General features: G+C 36.0%; 3 protein-coding genes across 5 annotated transcripts in view; all 3 read right to left on the reverse strand.

The window, feature by feature from the left end:
* The window catches only part of LOC113659303 (kelch-like protein 29), an 83,525-nt gene extending 75,334 nt beyond the window's left edge, over nucleotides 1–8,191 (reverse strand). For all 3 annotated transcript variants that reach the window (XM_027171988.2, XM_027171989.2, XM_027171987.2), the window contains exons 1-2: nucleotides 7,909–8,191; nucleotides 5,057–5,127 (exon numbers count right to left, since the gene is read on the reverse strand). The gene's annotated coding sequence lies outside the window, so the exon portion shown is untranslated. The remainder of the gene's footprint in view (nucleotides 1–5,056; nucleotides 5,128–7,908) is intronic.
* A 309-nt stretch (nucleotides 8,192–8,500) lies between these two features.
* LOC113659711 (tribbles homolog 2-like) lies at nucleotides 8,501–10,883 on the reverse strand. Its single transcript, XM_027172688.2, has 3 exons — nucleotides 10,660–10,883; nucleotides 9,641–9,933; nucleotides 8,501–9,436 (listed from the first exon to the last, which is right to left on the reverse strand). Exons 1-3 carry the CDS (start codon nucleotides 10,807–10,809, stop codon nucleotides 9,001–9,003), a joined length of 879 nt encoding a protein of 292 aa, XP_027028489.1. The 5' UTR covers nucleotides 10,810–10,883; the 3' UTR covers nucleotides 8,501–9,000.
* Nucleotides 10,884–11,525: 642 nt separating this feature from the next.
* On the reverse strand, nucleotides 11,526–18,474 carry napba (N-ethylmaleimide-sensitive factor attachment protein, beta a). Its single transcript, XM_027172835.2, has 11 exons — nucleotides 18,238–18,474; nucleotides 17,827–17,906; nucleotides 17,622–17,738; nucleotides 17,121–17,167; nucleotides 16,960–17,037; nucleotides 13,464–13,519; nucleotides 12,856–12,940; nucleotides 12,667–12,771; nucleotides 12,453–12,521; nucleotides 12,312–12,362; nucleotides 11,526–12,227 (listed from the first exon to the last, which is right to left on the reverse strand). Exons 1-11 carry the CDS (start codon nucleotides 18,333–18,335, stop codon nucleotides 12,126–12,128), a joined length of 888 nt encoding a protein of 295 aa, XP_027028636.1. The 5' UTR covers nucleotides 18,336–18,474; the 3' UTR covers nucleotides 11,526–12,125.
* Nucleotides 18,475–18,881: the final 407 nt, after the last annotated feature.

An 18,881-nucleotide genomic window follows, 5' to 3' on the forward strand; every position in this document is an offset into this window, starting at 1 on the left:
CTCTGAAACACTGAGCAATCACAAGCCAGGAATGCTGTCACTACAAAATTGGTGTCATTACTATTTATACATACTACTAGCTGACGAAAACATTTATACTCTCACTGATTTAACCTTAAAAATCCAGGGCAGATTATGCAGAGGATTATGAATTAAGGACAGCCCTCTACTGCCCTGTATGTCTTTCCATACACATATAGTCTCCCTGACTTGCAATTTAAATTTGAACCATCAATTGTAGCATTGAGGTTTTGTGGAAGTATATCAGAGTGAAATATACCTCTCTACAAGTGCTCAATTATACAGAAATATCAAACATACGTATGCATGACAAGCACACTGAAGTCTGATTCCAGGAAGCAGTGATCCAAATTAAAGAGCTGAAAACAAACCTCCAGGAAAAGACGCGCATCAGCGCATCTGAGAACGAGCGAGAAGGAGCTGAACTTTCGGATTTTACGCATCCAACGTTGGATGGCTTCGTCTGTAAAGTGGTTAGCACAGATCCCAAGCCTGAGATGACAATTTGGAAAGGTTTTTAATTAATTTGCGAGGCGTACAGATGGTTCAAATAACCGAATGCCTCCCGAATGAGTTTTCACTTTTACACATCTAGAGTACGGCGCGCATCATTTCATCCAACAAATTAAACAATTATTTAGAATGCTTAACCATAATAGTATAGTGTAGTGTTAATAGTGTACTGTATATGACACATGAATATCGCAAAATCCATGCTGTCTGAATCCATCCACTGCCTGAAATCGAAGGACAAACGCAGCAGGCACACGTCACAGAAAACTTTCTATATTTTGAGCTATATTGAGATATTGAGATGAACAAAGCCAGCGTGTCAGGATGCTCTCGTGTTTTTCTCGTGTCCCATTTCAATTTTGAATTGAAGGAGCAAGTCATCTGAAGAGAGACAATGTCTATTCATTTTAAAAAGGTTTCTATCTGACTTCCAGCCATAAAAATGAAATGAAATGAAAAACCCAAGGTGCTGGTGACGTACAGCGCTGCTGTGACTGCTGTATGTGTAAAACACAGTCGACTAATTTAATACAATGCTGCAGCCAAGCCAACATCAGCCACACAGTCAAGTGTATAAGCATGAACATGAAACGATGTAATATAATCGGCCTCCTGACAAACAGACGCAGTCATCAGTGAAGACTGAAGCAGACATTTACAACAGGAGATCTAATGGGAGCAGCAGCATCGGCGCAGCTATAAGGACAGTAAAACGTATGAATTTGCATTGAATTTACATATATTACTGTGCAATTCAGGTCCTGATTGTTTTAACAGACTGTTTGCTGTCCATAAAAATCGAATCGTTCAACCAACCTAATCATTCAGTTCAACCATGGTTGAAATCTGTTTGCACCTCATTAGTCAACATCTTTCTTAACTATATTGAATGAGAGCAGACAGCTGTGGCTAAAGTAGGGGATTTGATTTGGAAACACATCGTCTGGAAGTTTAAAAGTCAAGTTTAAACTTGAAGTGCAGAAATTACTAGCATATTTCATGTGCTTTACAGAGCATTATAGCTAAACTAATGAATTCTTCGTGATCTTTGTGGCGATTCTGGTACTGGTTTGCTGATATATGCTATACTGTCATTATTCCTGGTTATAATTTGATCATTTTTTGCACATATAAAAAGAAATTTGTACTACTCTATGTTTAAGAACAGATTCATTTGTGGGGAAAAAAAAACGTATTTTAAGTGTCTCACAGTTCAAACCACACTCAGTCTAAACCCTGTCATTTTAACTGACCTCAAATTTTTCCTGCTCTCCTGTCGTTCTCATATACAATTCAAGGTTCTTCATGGACCTCCTATGTAAATCTATATAACAGCAATCTAGCAAAATTTCCTGACACAAAAGATGTGACTGCCTTGAAATGTCCCCATCAAACTTGACATACACCGTTAGTCCAAATTTGAGAAATGTAAGTGGCACTTGTCAGTGACTTTCAGCCTTTTCTACATGTAGCTACATTCTGTGTCCTAATCGACCACCTCTTTCTGCAAATTAAATAATTTACATTTACATTTACAGCATTTGGCAGACGCCCTTATCCAGAGCGACGTGCTTAAATCTCTAACATTGAATACATTAATGCTGGTTCACTATATATAATTAATGCCATAAACACTGTCAGTCATTGTGTAGCTCATAAGCAAATATGTGAACAAACTTGGCTCGCAGACGGAATGTCATTTTTGAAACTTGAAAACATTTTTAAAAACTTCACACTCAGAGGCTTTAAACAGAAATTCTATAAATCATAACAACCTCTATCTCATACTTTAACAAGATTCCATAGACAGTATATTTATATCATTTATTGATGTGCAGGGCGTACGTCCTTGCCACATGCATCAAACACCAGAGCCAATTATTCTCAAATGCCTGTATAATCTGCTACAACATATGCTCTTAATGACTAACTGAGAGCTGGGGTTGGGTTCTTTATTTATTTTCTCCTTCATTATTATTTATTCCTTATTTTTTCCCCTTCAAATTATTTTATTATTTTGTAATATTGCCTAGCATAGTTTTATCTTTAACAGATCTTGATTAAAAAGTCTTAATAATTGCTTAAAAAGCAGCGATGGCGACGTCTATATTTCTGCCTAACGTGTACTACTCTTGCTGCACATGCAAAATAATAAATATATATATATTTTATGCTCCAGACTTTCCATGAAATAGTCCTTAGGAAGGACAAGTCGAGGAGTAAAAACCCCCTAAGGGCAGCCTGTTGTGATACAGGTGATGCTAAGAGAAATAAACACCAGAAGAGTAACTGTAAATGTCACTCCAGGAAAATACATCATCAGAGGAGGTAGAGAGCGTACGACTACAGTGTGTCAACACAAGTCCTTGGCATAGATCCTTGATCAAGTGTAACAACATGCTTCAGAGTCCCATGACTTGGCAATGCGAACAAATGCAGAAATATAACAAATATCCTGAAACACGTCTGCACTAAGTAAATGTATGGATGTGTACTGTAGCGAATCTGAACCACTGTCACTGCCCAGAATGACAGATTTTCAGCAAAAGCTTTTACAGGACGTGATGTGAATTTTGTGCTGACGTGAAGAGAAAAACATCGTTGTGGTCTGGTAACGAATTGAGTTAGCTATAGCAGTCTTCAGAAAAGCCACTTTCTCAAGCTGTGAACTTGGCCCACTTTTATGCGCCTCAATAACATTAGCAAAAAGCAATTAACCTTTAGCCCGCAGCCGTACAGTTAGACTGGTGAGAAAATTCCCCCTGCTCATTTTGATCTGACACTTTACAATGGAAACAACTATGACAAAAGCATGTGATTAGACATGCAGCAGAACAAACACTTCTTTAGTACTTTCCTTTACTTAAATTATTATATAACACGTGTTCTTCAGTTGTGAGTCATTACTCATCCACCATATGCATGTAAATACATTATAATAACACAATCACATAGAAATCGACTATAAATGAGAAATATTGCCATCCATGGTAGTTGTACAAGGTTATCGAGCTTACTCTAAAAATGTCATTTAGAATTTACTCGACTTCAGCCGAACGACAAATTCGCTTTGCAAAATAAAACAATATAACCAATGCTGCCACTCAAATGTTTTTAAACACCCTACATTTGAGCATTTTTGTTAAAGTGACTGAAAATAGTAACTAGTAACCAAATCACAGATACAAATACAAAATATCAAATTACAGATATAAGTGAATCAATTAATGTTTCATGAATTGAGAAATGATTGGTATTTTAGCAGAGCAATCTAAATCTATGTCCTTGTAGCACACACTGTATACAGTATGTATGCTTTACAGCTAATACTAGGGTCTTTAGAGCCTGAGAGGGAAATGAAATCACTTATAATTGCATGTGTTTTGTATGAAGAATATCGAAAAGAGCAGTTTTTCTTGACACTGTTGGTGTGTGATATTCCAGTATAACTGCTTTCAGATCTCTCTCAAAGCCAACTGCTTTCATTAATTTAGTGGCTACGAATTTTTTTGCAAATTCTGTGAAAAAGTAAAAAAAAAAAAACAACAAAAAAGAAAACACTTTTTTATGTTTGTAAAAATATTCTTGTAACATTTTTCGCATGTTTTTTCTTTGATACTTTTTCAACCAAATATTTCTTCCTACTAATTCTTTCCGTATAAACATTGTCTTGTATCTGGGAATAATGCGAGCGCAATTTATTGACCGACCAAGTCCTTATTGAATGTCAAAATGTTGAATATTCAAGTGTAAATTCTGCCAGAATACACCATATTATATTAAACCCTGCTTTAATGCAGGAATTCTCCTTTAATAATGATCTACTTTCACTCACTTTGTAAAGACCTAGCTGTGCATTCTACTTTAGCCCAAAAAGAGATATTTAGTGCAAACAGATATTTATTCCCTTTCTGTGAATTTTCCCTGTAATCTGCATCTTTACACCTTGACACATGGCGATTAAGCTGTCTTGAGCTAAGAGGCAAAAGAGCAGGCACCCCTATGTGCGAGACAGCATCACAGCAGGGATCCTAGAATGATATCTCTCCAACACAAACGGCCCAGCTCACATCAACCCAGTCAGACATGCCATCCAGCTTTCATACTATAAAATCTGCCCTGTGACCCGAGCTGTCAGACACATAGCGATAGTCAGAAAAAAGCTCAAACACAGCCGTTTTCAAACTGTCTTCAAAGCGTAAAAACACAATGATGTTCGTTCGACTGTAAAGCCCGAGTACGCTTTTATCAGAAGGGATAAGATTGTCAAAAAAAATCTTTTTGGACCTTTTAGCAATAAACGTGTAGATAACATCTTGTGATATAACGTGGGATGTGCTAGCTCAGTGGTTAAGGCGTTGGACTACAGATCAGAGGGTTGTGAGTTCACCAAGCTGCCTCCCCTGGGCCCCTGTGAAAGACCCTCAGTATAAAATGAAAAATGTATGTTGCTCTGCATATGGGTGTCTGCCAAATGCTGTAAATGTAATACAAAACGATAAACTAATCCAAAGTTGCTTACCACGCAGGGTCTCTGATGGATGCACATTACAGTCAGCAGTGTTTTTTTCTTTCCACCAATGCGCACAGCTCCTGTTGAAGACAAAGTAGTAATATTTTGTTATATTATATAAAAGTAATATTATATATTAAATTCATGATATACATGTCCAAGTGCTCAGTTGAACAAAACATTTTTTCCTCATAAAAAAACGAAAACCTAACCCCTCAAAAATCCCAAAAGGATCAACAATTATAAAAAAAAAAAAAAAAGAATACAAATATTCAGAAATATACACTTTTTGGAATATCCATGTATATACTGAAAATAAAAAAAATTTAAATTACAATTTAATATATTTAAATACTTATTAACCTACATGTAAGCTAGCTTAAATTATTTACTGTTTGGAATGTAGCTAACACTAATTATAAACTCATTTTACCAAATGAAAAAATGCAAAAATCTTGACCTTGCTCTCCTAAATAAAGTCATGATGTCCTGAAAGCTTCGAGTCACAATCCGATTTAGACTCTCATTACTATGGGAACAGCAGTGAATGCACAGCCTCTGCTTTTTGCTCTGTTCTCAGGAATGAACTATTCATAGACGGGACATCCATTAGACGGTGCGGCATTAGCCAATTAAATCCCTTTTTGTGCTGAAGGGCTGTCAACAAGCTTTTAATCATTTCCATCTTTTTCTGTAAAGCCACCAAGGAGGTGACAGCAAACTCTATTATTTAAAGCAGGGTATTCATCAACAAAATATAGAAAACAGCTGAGACGCAAGTGCTTTGCCTTTCTATACAACCTCTAGAAATAATGTACACAAAGCTGAGCCTTTTTAATGGCATGTCAGGAGGTGGTTTTTCTCGGGAAAATGTATCAGATCTACCAACGGCGCTTCGAATGTAATGGCACAGTGGATGTCTTTAAAAATGACTTTTATGTCATTTTCAGCTCCATACCCAGCACACAAACAAAAGCAGACAGATGGCGTGGTGTGGCGTGGTGCTGTTCCTGCTATTCCATCTCATGAGGTGTCTGTAAAAATGCGGTGTTATAAGAAGATGGATGTGAATATTCATGCTGGAGATCTGGCTCACCTGTCAGACGGCAGAATCCTATGATAATGTAATTCATAAAACAGAATATGAATTATTTATTACTGAAATAGTTTGACTTGTGTATCTCTATCTCAATTAACAATCGAGTTTTGCAGTTTGAAAACGATAATAATCCCAAGTGAAAGTCAACGTTTTACTTTGGTTTGAAATCATTTCAATAATAATGCTTCATAATAATATTAATTAAGGGAGCGTGCAAAATATGAATGAGACACATCACTGGTTTGATTTTACACTAAAACTGAGCAAAATTAATGACTGACTTTATTACAATGACACATTAATGTATACGTTTGATAGAAATATTTAATGCTATATTGATTTTATTATTTATTTATTATTACCTTTTTTCCTCCAAGTTAATATAATAAGATATTAGATATATAGTAAAAATGACATAGCCTAAACAGTGCCCTGTACTGATATAAGTAAAAATAATAATGAATCAAAAAATCACTGCCACTGCCAATTACTGTTATTGATTAAATTTTAAACTCAAATGCAAGCCAACTTTTAAACAACTAGAAAATACACTATAATTTATTCTGTTTTAGGTTTGGGGAGCACACTGTGATTATCTACACTGACATGTCAATCATGAAGCTCTGCTTATGTTAACATACATTAGTGGTTTGTGAATATTACACAATTAAACGTGTTAGGTCAAAATCTATCAGGAAAGTGTTCCAGACACCTTACATTAAACACACACAAACACACACACACACACACACACACACACACACACACACACACAATGAATTAAGCAAACATTGATTGCTCTAATAGCTTTGAACTGTAAAACACTGAGATATTAATTTTTCTCCACTTCACAGATGACTTCACTAACATTTCAACATAGGTCCTTAATCAATAATTCATCATTGCATTACCAGAACATTCATTTGCAGGTAAAGCAAAACAAATCACTCAAGAGAAATCAATACACCACACGCCCCATCAGATATGAAAACGTCGGCTGGGCACAATTAGATAAAACACAGTGAACACTGGGAGAAACGGAGAGAACGTGCTGATTGCACACAGGAACACTTCTACTGTTACTGCACAGAAGTGTGTGCTCACCTCTGACTTTTCAACGATCCTGCTGTAATCGAATATGATAAAATGTGCACTGACTGATATGTGGACTCGTGCACAAAACCGATACCCTTTAACATAAGCTTTACATTCTTCATGTCCTCATTTCACCCTTATGTGTTTTGTCTTGGATAAACCCTGGCCATTACAACCAGAGTAATCACAACCCAAGTCTGACAGCTTTCCCACCACTATCCTGGTCTGAAAGACCACACACACACACACACACACACACACACACACACACACACACACACATCATCTGCCAACATACTTCACAAACCAAACCCTACACATGGATAGAACAGTGAGGGAGGCAAAGCCTTCGAGAATAGTGCAAAGACAGCATAAAAAGTTTCTAATCAGATGTATAAGCAGCTATGGACCAGCTGTCCTGCTTGAGTGGAAGCATGACTTTATTATTACTGTCTATAAACAAAAACATTGGCATCCCTGTGCATGCATGTTGCAAAAGTTTGTGCAGGATTAAGATCTTCATCTTCACACAGCATCTTTCACTGTGGCAGCTTTAAGCGTTTAAGCTGTTTTAATCACAGCTTAGTGCACAGTGCAGTAAGAACCAGGCTGTGTGGACTGGTTAGTGTAACTGTAGCCCTTAAAACCGTCTCCCATGCGCTCTTACCTTCTGAACTCTCTCCACTTGCTGATGTTGGATTGTACTGATGTTTAACTGGAACGCTATTTCGGACACACTCCTGGCTTTTGTTTCATCGTGCCATAACTGTGTGTTCTTGCTGACGGCTTCCGCTTGGAACAGAATAGTAGAATAAAAGGTGTCAGAGCTACAAACACGAACGTGACTTTAACGCTTGTGTTACGGAGCGTCCGTGAAGCGCGCGACTCGTAGACGATGCTGTGAGCGCGCCTGGAAGCTCGCTGTTCCGCTGTGTGAGTGGGCGTGGTGAGAGCGACATCACGTGATCCGCTGGGCCATGGCTCCGCCTTTTTCTTTTTCTAGAGAACGCACGCGTTTCTAAACAAATTTTTAGAGAAGTCGCACAGCGCCGCCTAGTGGATTTATGTACGTGCTTTAAGGATTATGCTGAATCTCTGTTTGCCTGGGCTTTGTTTCAAGACACCCTACAGTGGAAATTGCTAGGGGACAAACCATTTAAAAATGATCCTCACACACACACACACACACACACACACACACACACACACACACACACACACACACACCTTGTGGTCATGGTGTTATTGAGACTGTGTTGTAATCTAGACAAAGTTACTTTATTGAGGTACTTATCGTGCCTTTGTGGGTATACACTTACTGACCCTTCCATTAGTTAATGAACGGAATCCCATTTTCACTGACCACCAAAGAGCAGATATTCCTATGTATTCTCCACACCATTCTCAGTAGTGCATTGGGGTTTTTGGGGGGATTAAATAAACCTCAATGATTCTAGTGGGCTTAGAACAGTCCAAAAAATAAACAAAACGTGCCGAGTGTTCCTTTGGTGGTCTCTTTATATTGATGGAACAGTACCTGATCATTTGTGTATAACAACAGATAAACTACAGTCAGTAAATATATACCAACAGAGTATACAGAGCATACATTATATGGTAAATGTACCCGATAAAATGACCAAAGAATGTAGATATAAATGTAGTTAAAAGTCAATTTTTAATACCCTAAACTATGTTCTTAGAAGAATTTAAAAAATGGTCTATAGACTAAACAAGGTAATGAGTCTCTGCTAATTTGCTATAAAGATGGAACTTTTTGATCTTCCTCTTCGTAGAACATCTTCCTCCACATATACTGAGAGTAACTGGTAGAGGAAAACCAAGGATGGGACAAGATTTCCTCTGCTGTTAGTCGCTCTGAAGGGTTTGGTCTAAGGATGCTACATATGAGACACTTGGCTTTAGGTGAGAGAAGCTCTGGAAGAAAGAATTTGCACTTCTGGATCCTTCTGTACAGCCCATTGAGGTTTGTGTGTGTGAAAGGATGACTTCCAACCAGAATAGTGTACAATATAACTCCAAGAATCCATACATTTGATGATTTTCCTGAGAATGAGCTCCCTGGCTGTAGGCTCTCTGGACTGATATAGACCGGACAGCTGTGCTTGCCTGATATAAAATCATCCCTTTCTATAATATATGCATCTTTAAGGGTGCACAGTGCCAACTCAGTTCTAAATTTAAAAACATAAAAGTGAATAAATACAATATAATTAATATTTATATTTGCAATAATTAATCCAAAAATCTAAACATCAAAAAACAAACCTTGGTTAAATTTGAATTTTACTTGAATATGACTAAGCACTTTCTACAGTACATTTGACTTTCTGCATATGTTTTTTAACTCCTCTATGAAAAGATTAAAAAATACTTACCGGTCTTTATTTTTAAAAGCAAAATTCTTCATTTTCAGTCTAGGCAGGACTATACCATTATTGTGACAATGTGCCACAACAGAGACTATCTGATGAAAGAGCGTCAAAGCTTCATCTTCACACAAGCCTTGTGAGGACTGAACATGTCTGTACATATTACCAAACGTATGTTCAAAGAAAACGTAAGCCATAGAGTGTCCAAGGATGATTTCAGATGGATGGTGTAGGTGGGGCTGACGAGGAAGATGAAAGTACACAGCCAGGGCCTGGACATATCTACTAATAGGAAACACCTACAAAAAATTAAACGATAGATAGATAGATAGATAGATAGATAGATAGATAGATAGATAGATAGATAGATAGATAGATAGATAGATAGATAGATAGATAGATAGATAGAAAGAAAGAAAGAAAGAAAGAAAGAAAGAAAGAAAGAAAGAAAGAAAGAAAGAAAGAATGTTTTTTAATTGCATAACTGTGCACATTGTATTGTTGTATTAACTTTAATCTGATGATCTGTGGTTTTGTTTTTTTTCCCCAAAAAACTATCAGGACTTACAGTAAGTAATGTTTGTTCTAGTCTGATATTTTACTTACTTACTTACTTACTTACTTACTTACTTACTTACTTATTTATTTATTTATTTATTTGTATTTGTTTGTTTGTTTTTTTGTTTGTTTGTTTATTCATTTATATTTATTTATTTTGGCTTTGTAATTCTGTTGAATATGAAATTAGAATAGTTCTAATCAAGAACAAAATCAAGGATATTTTCATTCCTACAATATTACTACTGTAAATTCAACAATTTACATTCATCTTTAAATGTGCATGTATAATACTGTGCAGGTATAAGACATACAGTATGCAGTTGACTGAAAAAGACAATAAACAATATAAGAAAAGGGGGAAAAAAGCAGCATATAATGCTTGAGTATTGAGCTTTGCTATAGCCACTACAGCCCAGCATTAGATTAGATGGCCATACAGGTGACCTTACAGTCTCTCAGCTCACCTTACAGAACAGATGTTTGCCGCTGTGCAGGTTGGAAGCTTTAAACACATTTTCCGCTACTTTCTCATGTAGCACATGTTTACCAACCAGGAAACAATGTGAATTACTGGACGCTTTCGTGGAAGAAAAAGTAGAAAGCATTTCGTTCATGTGAATAATAAAATGCGGTGAACTCGGACAAGTCGCTAAACCGTCTGTTAATATTAAACCAAAACATCTTTGCGTTTTAATATAAAAAAATAACAACATACCAGAAAACGAATAAACTACTGTACGGTGCAGATTTATATTAGGACATATTATTTGGGACATGATAAAGTAAATGGCACTTTATATAGTCGGTATTTATTATGTTGCACAGAATAAATAAGATTATAATTTAAGTGTGTTTAAGGTTAAGATGCCATAGTCATGTCATTTGTAAGTAATATTAAACGATACACCCTGACTGACAATTGTGGAAGGTAATAAAATAAATAAAATAAAAATTCAATAAATGTTTTCGAAAAAAAGTTTTCTAAATTTCTTACCACTAAGAGTTATATTTAATTAAGTATTTTATATATACACACACTGTGGTATCAGTCAATCAGAAGTAGTAATTCAGAGACTGACAGTCACATACCAACTGGCAACGCTTGTACACCAGTTTGACCAGTTCAGATGGTGTCTTGGCAGTGATATGTGGTCAGACTAAGATGTATTTTTCAGCAGGAGTGTCCAAATCATCCTCAGATAAAGGAAGGTATAATTCTTGATGCCAGAACAACCATATAAATTACATTTAAACTAATAAAAAGTCATCTGATTAGAAGATTCGCCATGGGACATTTTAGCATCAAGACCAGGAGACAAGAAAAATCCTTAATGATTTATATTTATGAGCAACACAGTGTTCCAGTGATATGTAACATGTAATCTTAGTTCATATACAAATGCCAATATTTACTTATAACATAAGTGCTACTAAATGGCTTAAACTAAATAAAAGCAATACATTTTTTTTTCTGAAATAAAACTTACATAACCGTGATTTTAAAATAAAGTGCACAAGCATGAACCACATACAGAAATATGAACATTTATCATGCAGGACAATGCCAGTGATGACGTTACAATGAATTTACAGAACATACAGGTACACATTTATTCTCTGATCATTTTTTTCATGCCACACAATAATGAATGTGGTTAATATGCATTATCTGTGCACTAAAGGGTTAAAATACAACACTAGTCATTAAATAGAAGCTCAGGGATAATGTTTTAATACCGACAATACTGACAAAGTATGTGAATCTAGTGTCCTGAATGCTAGTCTTATTACACAAACCATCCAGCTGTGAACTAAAAGACTGGCACCGGGGCACGTATTGTCGCTAGCATCACTACAGAAGTGTTCAACCAGATTGTCACAATAATACAGAAAAATGAGCAGGGAAATGTGCCACGGTGTTACTAACAATTTATTTCAGGTCACCACTATCTCCTTGGATCGTCTTTTTGATGCGGAGTAACATGGTGGTCTGCCACTGATCCAGACGGGAGATTGAGTCAAACTCTTTCACCTGAAATATTGAAATAGAAAACACTCAATATAAACAGAGCAGAATTGCGAAAGCCTTTTTTAAAACACTTAAAGTAAAACTCACAGCCTCAGTGAAGGCCTCGCTGTTTTGCTCTTCGTACGCTTCCAGTAGTTTCTGTAAAGAAGAATTTGCAGTTCAAAGATTACACACATCACATGTCATTTAAAATTGTAAAGTTTGAAAGGAGTTGTCTTTCTTACTTACTTTCAGAAGTTTACATTCTCTTGAGTCTGAGAATGCAGGAAACATGCTCTCATACTTCTCTATAGCCAGCTATCAAAATAAATAAAAATTCTTGATGTTAAAAGTAATCCAACATAAATAAATTCATGAAAAAAGTAAATACATATAACCCTGAGAATGACAAGGTTACAAATAAACTACACATGATCACAGAATCTGAAGCTGTTGCACTGACCTTTGCATTCAATTCATCCACAATGAAGTGGCACAGTGAAGCCTTCCAGAAGTACTCTTTTGCGTTGTACTTTAGAAGTGGATTATCCATTGTACTAGTTGCAACCTGGTGAGAGAGAAAATAGTCACTCTGCAGGGATAGGTTTAATGCCAGATTAAAGTTTATAAAATGTGTAAACTGTAAACAAACCTGCTCAAAGATTTCAATGGCTTTTGGATACTGTTCCAGCTGTGCACAGTAAAAGCCAACTTTCAGGAGACATTTGTTGGCAGAGCTGAAATAAGGCAAATGAAAGCTTAACAAAAAATGAACCAACCCCACCCTGAACTGGTAAATTAACAATCTGGAACTGGACATAGCAATTTGTAGCCAGTATTTCAGGCAAAATAGTCAGCTGGAAACTGAGGGTTTAGTTTATGAATTTTGTCAGGAGCAATTTAGTAATCTTCTGAATCCGTGACAGATTACAATACATCTCATATAGGTCTAAAGATCACTAAGTAATTCTTATTCTTAGGAAAGGCCATAGACTAAATATTAATAGAGGCAAATCGATACTAAATGACAGTTATTGTGTGTGAAATAAGGAAGAGAAGTAAAGCTGCATTTTTATAGCTTCCTTTTGCTACTGCTGATATGGCTGGATATGGGGATTAGTTCCCATTCTGACATCCTATCAAGCTGTTCAGCCAGCCAAATAATCTGTAGGGAGCTCCTTACGTTAAAGAAACATCTCACATACATTGTGGTATTTTATATAAATAAATAAATAAATAAATAAATAAATAAATAAATACCTGTTCGATTCCTCCCCTTTATAATAGTCAGCTGCCTGCTCATAATGGGCAATTGCCTTCAACAAAGAGGATAAGGACCATTAGTGTGCAAAAGGTGTCAGTTTGAATCAGCCATCCTGAACTGTGTAACCTTGATGTTTCAGCAATGTATCAGGTCCTAGTTTGTTAAGAGAAATATTCTGAAAATAATCTGACTGCTAATAATCCCAGTTTATCGTCGGTCTCTACTCTGCTTTTAACCCTAGCTTGTAGAGTGATACACACTTGTAATTTAAAAGTGGGGTTTGACCCAACGTTATGTAAGTGGAGCTTTTGCAGTGTTAACTCCACATTACAGTGTTAAATGATGTGGGGTTAGAATTTTACAGTTAGATGCTTGTGCATGTTATGTACAGTAACAGTAACCCTGCATGTTGTGCTAACAATAGTTGCAACGTTTGTGGGGGAAAATAAAAAATATATTAAAATAAATATACACATATTCAATGAATTTATATTTCTATACCTCATAGGAATTTAAAAAAATGTTTATATATTTTGCTCCTCTGTGTTTTCCTCAGGAAGCTTGAAACAGTCAAGGTCGATTTATGTGGCAACATTTTCCTCCCTGAAGTGAAAGCACGAGGCAATCTGCTATTTAAAATGGCTGTGCGCTATATTTATCTAATCATGACTGTTAAAACTGCAAATATGCCAATAAGAATGTTAAACTAGGGATTAGGAACATACAGTGAGAAATGTCAAAATAATGTGTTGGATTAATTGTTAATCCCAGGTAAAGCAGGAGAAGTGTGAAACACGAAAGCAGTTATCCCAGGATTCCATTTACACAAAAAGCCTTACAGACTTCAAACAGGCAGATGGAACTCCACTATGAAGGCATATTGTTGGATGAAGATTCCTTTTGTTCCTGACAGCAAAGGTGTATTTAATTTATAAAAGAAATGTCAAGACTTTGTGACTGACTTCAAATGTGTTGCTGCTAAATCATACTCTTCCCTTAAACACAATAAATGTATCATATAATCCACTAATTTGTGAACCATCAGAGACACACTGTAGGTGGCAGCAGCTATATAACAATTAGATTTATTATAGGCAGGACACATGGCTTATTAATTGTGTAATTTGGTGAAACTTTCCCAACCTCTTGTGTATTTTAGGCCAGGAAACGAAGCTAGTTATGAAACCATGTGGCCAGGCAGAATCTGCCCCATATTAGACCAATAAGACTTCAAACAACTTCCATTTTGCTTAGAAATAACTGGTATGAGGTGAGCAGTAAATAAACACAGTTGCTTTGCAACCACAGACTGCTGTGAAGTTTTCTACTACACAATAGTCCTTCCTCTTGTTGTAGCTTTGTGTTCATAAAATATCTGAGTTGCTCAAGAACCATTGAGATTCTGTATACTCCAGCATGTGGACTCTGTGTGGATTGTACCAAGAGAAAGTGTCAAGCTGTACAGCTCAGTACTGCGTGAAGAGCTATTTGACCTGATATATATACCTATTATATCAAGCACTATCAAGGAGACAGATTCTACAATAAAAATCAAATCAAAAAAGAAAAGAATATACTGTATGTTAAGCGGAACATTATATAAATGAAAAATGCAAATATCTAAAAACTTCAGTAGCTTCATATTTATTGTTTAATTAATCAACATTATGAGAAAATTGTGTGTTTGATTTTAAGAACATTAATTATTCACAATAGTTTTAGAAACTTTGGTCATTGTGGTCAGGATTGTGGCAGACCCAAACATTATGGGAGAAAGGGGATGGAACACAAGTTCCAATGCTATATGGGACTGATGTTTTGTTGTTGTCTCAGGACCCTCTAAAATCTCTACCTCCATTAGTTAGAATTATTCAATTAAGTGTGTCAGGATACAAAATAAACTAGCATGCCACTCTCATACAGTAACCCAATTGGGCTTTAAATGGATTCCAAAGGACGTATGTTGTGGTTAAACTAATGAAAAATTTGGAAGCTATAATAACGTTGAATTATGAGCCACTGTCGTCAAAGATAACAAATAAATTTGAACAGCTGAAACCCTCTGTGTGGGTGAATATTGTCAAAATAGTTAGTGCTCCACAGTTCAATTATATATGTATGATGAAACCAATGAACATTTCAGTCCCTATCTTTAAAAGATATAACAACATTATGAAGGAAAAAAGCAAGTTGATTTCCCCAAGAGACAAGGTGGGCCTTGGAATACCGAACATGAGTAGGTATAATCACTCTTTTGAAATGGCTAAAATGGCTAAACACTGGTGATAGATAGATTCTGAGTAAGGCTGGATCAAAATAGAGTGGAATCTGGCTTCACCATTTCATCCCATTAGTATTCTCTCACAATGCTCTGGAGCTAAATGGGACTAAATGGGATATCCAGTGATATTTCATAAACTGTGCAAGATATCGCATTATAGACATCATAGCGTATGCATCATTGTGGAAAAATCTTGAAATTTGTATTGGCATGGCAGAGGTGTTTTTGTTCAATGCCAGCTTCAGGAGTAAATGGAATTGGTGCTCTATATGGAATTTTTCTGTCATACACTGAATTTGTTGAAAAAATACAAAAATTGTTTTGGAAGTATCTGTAGATTAGACATTGTGTCAGGAGCAATTTCAATACGGCAAAATGATCTGGGAGATTAATATTCATGATAAAGACTGGCTATACATCCTATCTAATGTGGGTAGGAATATAAGGGAAGCTAGGGGGATATTCATTCATTACAAAATAGTACAAATATATTTTACAAACCATATAAATTTCACAGGATGGGGATAACAAAATAATTTACATTGGAAATGTAAGGAAAATAATAGTACTTATCTACATATGATTTGGGAATGCCCTTTAGTTCACTCCCAAAGTTCTAGTGGTTGGGCTCTAATTTACCTGTAGAACCACGACAATGCTTTCTTGGATATATATGGGGTACCCAACATAGCAAAAAATGAATTTACCCATATGAAGATTGGTAATATCACAGCTGCCAGGATGATTTTACACATATGGAAATGCCCCCAAACCCCAGATCTGAAAGACTGGATTAATGGGATGATTAAAATTGCTTCATATGAGAGAATGTTGGGGAGACTGTATAGTGAGGGATAAACGGAAAAAAATACAATAAGAAACATGGAAGCATTTTTGGTAGCATAAGAAAATGGTGGCTCTTGAGTTGTTTCCTGATGGTGACTTGCAGCTGGATATATAATTGATTTATAAAGTGAATACTGAATACTGTGGTGTACTAAGTTTTGACTGTCGAACAATAAAAAGAGTTGAATAATAAAAAAAAGAACATAATATGAAGGTAAATAAAGCGTCACTTATTCTCTGAACTGATTGTGGGTCATGAGCTAGTTAAGGAAACAGTGACCTTACTACAGATATGGATTCCTTTGAGTGATATATATTGTCTCCTAAAAGGCTGCACTGATCAGAAATTTGAAAGTAATTCTTACCTTTTCGATATCCACCAGCTCAGACTCGTATATTTCTGCAATGGTCACGTGGTGCTTGGCTGCAATTGTAAATCTTCCCTGTGAAAAAAAGGATAAAATTAGTAAAAAGCATAACCTTCTGTGTTCTGTGTAACTTATCCATCTAAACATGTTGATCTTACCATGTCAGTATATATGTCGATGGCTGCATTTAAGCAGTTGATAGCCTCTGTTTGATGCATTGTGAAAGAATTGTGAAGATGTTAGTGAAGAAATAATCTAAGACATGAGACATAATAAGGTAACAGTTTAACTCTGCATGACTAAACTGTTATCTTGGTCATAAACTAGATTGGAAATTTAAGATGACTTTCTACTACACAACTAAAAGGTTTAATAGCCTAGGTATTAATATATATAATAGATAATATATATCAAACCAGACAGTGTTGAAATATGATTTGATTGATGTGCTGAAGTGCAAGTAATGATTTCTACTTTCCAGATGATCTAAAAAATCTATTTGCTTTGGAAATTATGCATTTTTCCATGATGCACTGGAAAAATGCATATTTTTCCATGATGCACTGATATTTTTCCACTGCCTCAACTCAAACATGGCCAAACAAGCAGTTGTGTTAATTATTCTGTCACAAACAATTCATTGTGTATTGTTTTTTCACCTTGGGGATCAGCCTTCTTGTATGCGTTGCCAGCATCAACAAAGCTGGTTGCAGCATCCAGTTTGTTCTGCATTTGCATATGAAGTTTTGCAGCCTGGCAGAAAGCATTGCCTGCAGCTGGACAAACAGAAGGCATTAAAATAATCAGGAAAAAGTTCATGACAATAAAGAAATTGTATTTGTATATATTTCAAGCTGCCCATACCACTCCAGTTCTTTGCCATTTTAAACATGTTGGCAGCTCTTGCATAAATCTCACACGCATCCTCTACCTTGTGGTTTCCTCTGCAAAAATGATCGGATATTCATTCATTTAAAATTCATCAACTAAACCAGTTGGCCTGTGCAGCATCTATCCCGTGTATACGTTATAAGATGTTTTATAGATATTTGTAAAACAGATATGGTCATATGACATTGACAGGGAAAAGCATGGATGAACAGAAATGTGATTATTTTGTAAAACAGCACAGATCATTCCATTTAGCAGCACAAGCATTCAGGATGGTACTAGGACCAGTTTCAGTAATGCCAATGACCAATGAATGTCATAACACAGAATCCATCATGGAAACAACATTAGCATCACTGCTAGTTTGTTCATCACATCCCTTACCCGAACATCCCTCCTAGAAAAGATCCAGACGACTTGACTTTTTTGTCCGCCTCAGCCATCAGCTGGATGGCCTCTTTTTCCTTTCCAGAGTTATCCATGATTGTAATTTTAACGTAGCTGCGTGTTGAAAATTAGGGGCTGTGTTTTCGCAGATGAAGCTGATGGAAAATTGATGTGACGATGCACTCCTCCGCCTCCTCCGGGTGCTGATGAGAGAGCAGCAGTACGGCACTCTCACCATGCAAGCGAGGTTGCCAGGTTTTTGATAAATACGCTGCTATTGAGTTATAAACATTTTAAACGCAACACGCAGTTGTCAAATATCACGTTTTTATTTAAATTAACTTTACTTGTCTATAATATGATGGTTATTTATCACTTGCCTTAATGTAATTCACAGATAAATAATGGCATACAATCATATAGACCTGCTTACGTACAAATGTTGCAAGACGACGACCTTCCATGACCTATTGAGATTATATAAACAAGTTTCTATTTAATCCACTTACCAAAATTAAATTTTTATTTCAATTCAATATAAATTCATGTGTACGGAAAATCCGGATCTGGCAACACAATGCAGGCTGACGCACGTTACTTTTCATTTCCTATAGCAAGAAACCAGCTCTACTACGGTGTAA

The sequence above is a fragment of the Tachysurus fulvidraco genome, chromosome 12 (assembly GCF_022655615.1).
Source record: "Tachysurus fulvidraco isolate hzauxx_2018 chromosome 12, HZAU_PFXX_2.0, whole genome shotgun sequence".
Lineage (NCBI taxonomy): Eukaryota > Metazoa > Chordata > Actinopteri > Siluriformes > Bagridae > Tachysurus > Tachysurus fulvidraco.

Coding starts and splice junctions, on each gene's coding strand:
- LOC113659711 (XM_027172688.2), bottom strand. CDS start 10,809: ATGAACGAAATGCTTTCTACTTTTTCTTCCACGAAAGCGTCCAGTAAT. Junction 9,934..10,659: donor GCAAACATCTGTTCTGTAAG/GTGAGCTGAGAG, acceptor AATTTTTTGTAG/GTGTTTCCTATTAGTAGATA. Junction 9,437..9,640: donor GCTTTTAAAAATAAAGACCG/GTAAGTATTTTT, acceptor TTTTAAATTTAG/AACTGAGTTGGCACTGTGCA.
- napba (XM_027172835.2), bottom strand. CDS start 18,335: ATGGATAACTCTGGAAAGGAAAAAGAGGCCATCCAGCTGATGGCTGAG. Junction 12,772..12,855: donor CCATTGAAATCTTTGAGCAG/GTTTGTTTACAG, acceptor CTCTCTCACCAG/GTTGCAACTAGTACAATGGA. Junction 12,228..12,311: donor GCGAGGCCTTCACTGAGGCT/GTGAGTTTTACT, acceptor TCAATATTTCAG/GTGAAAGAGTTTGACTCAAT.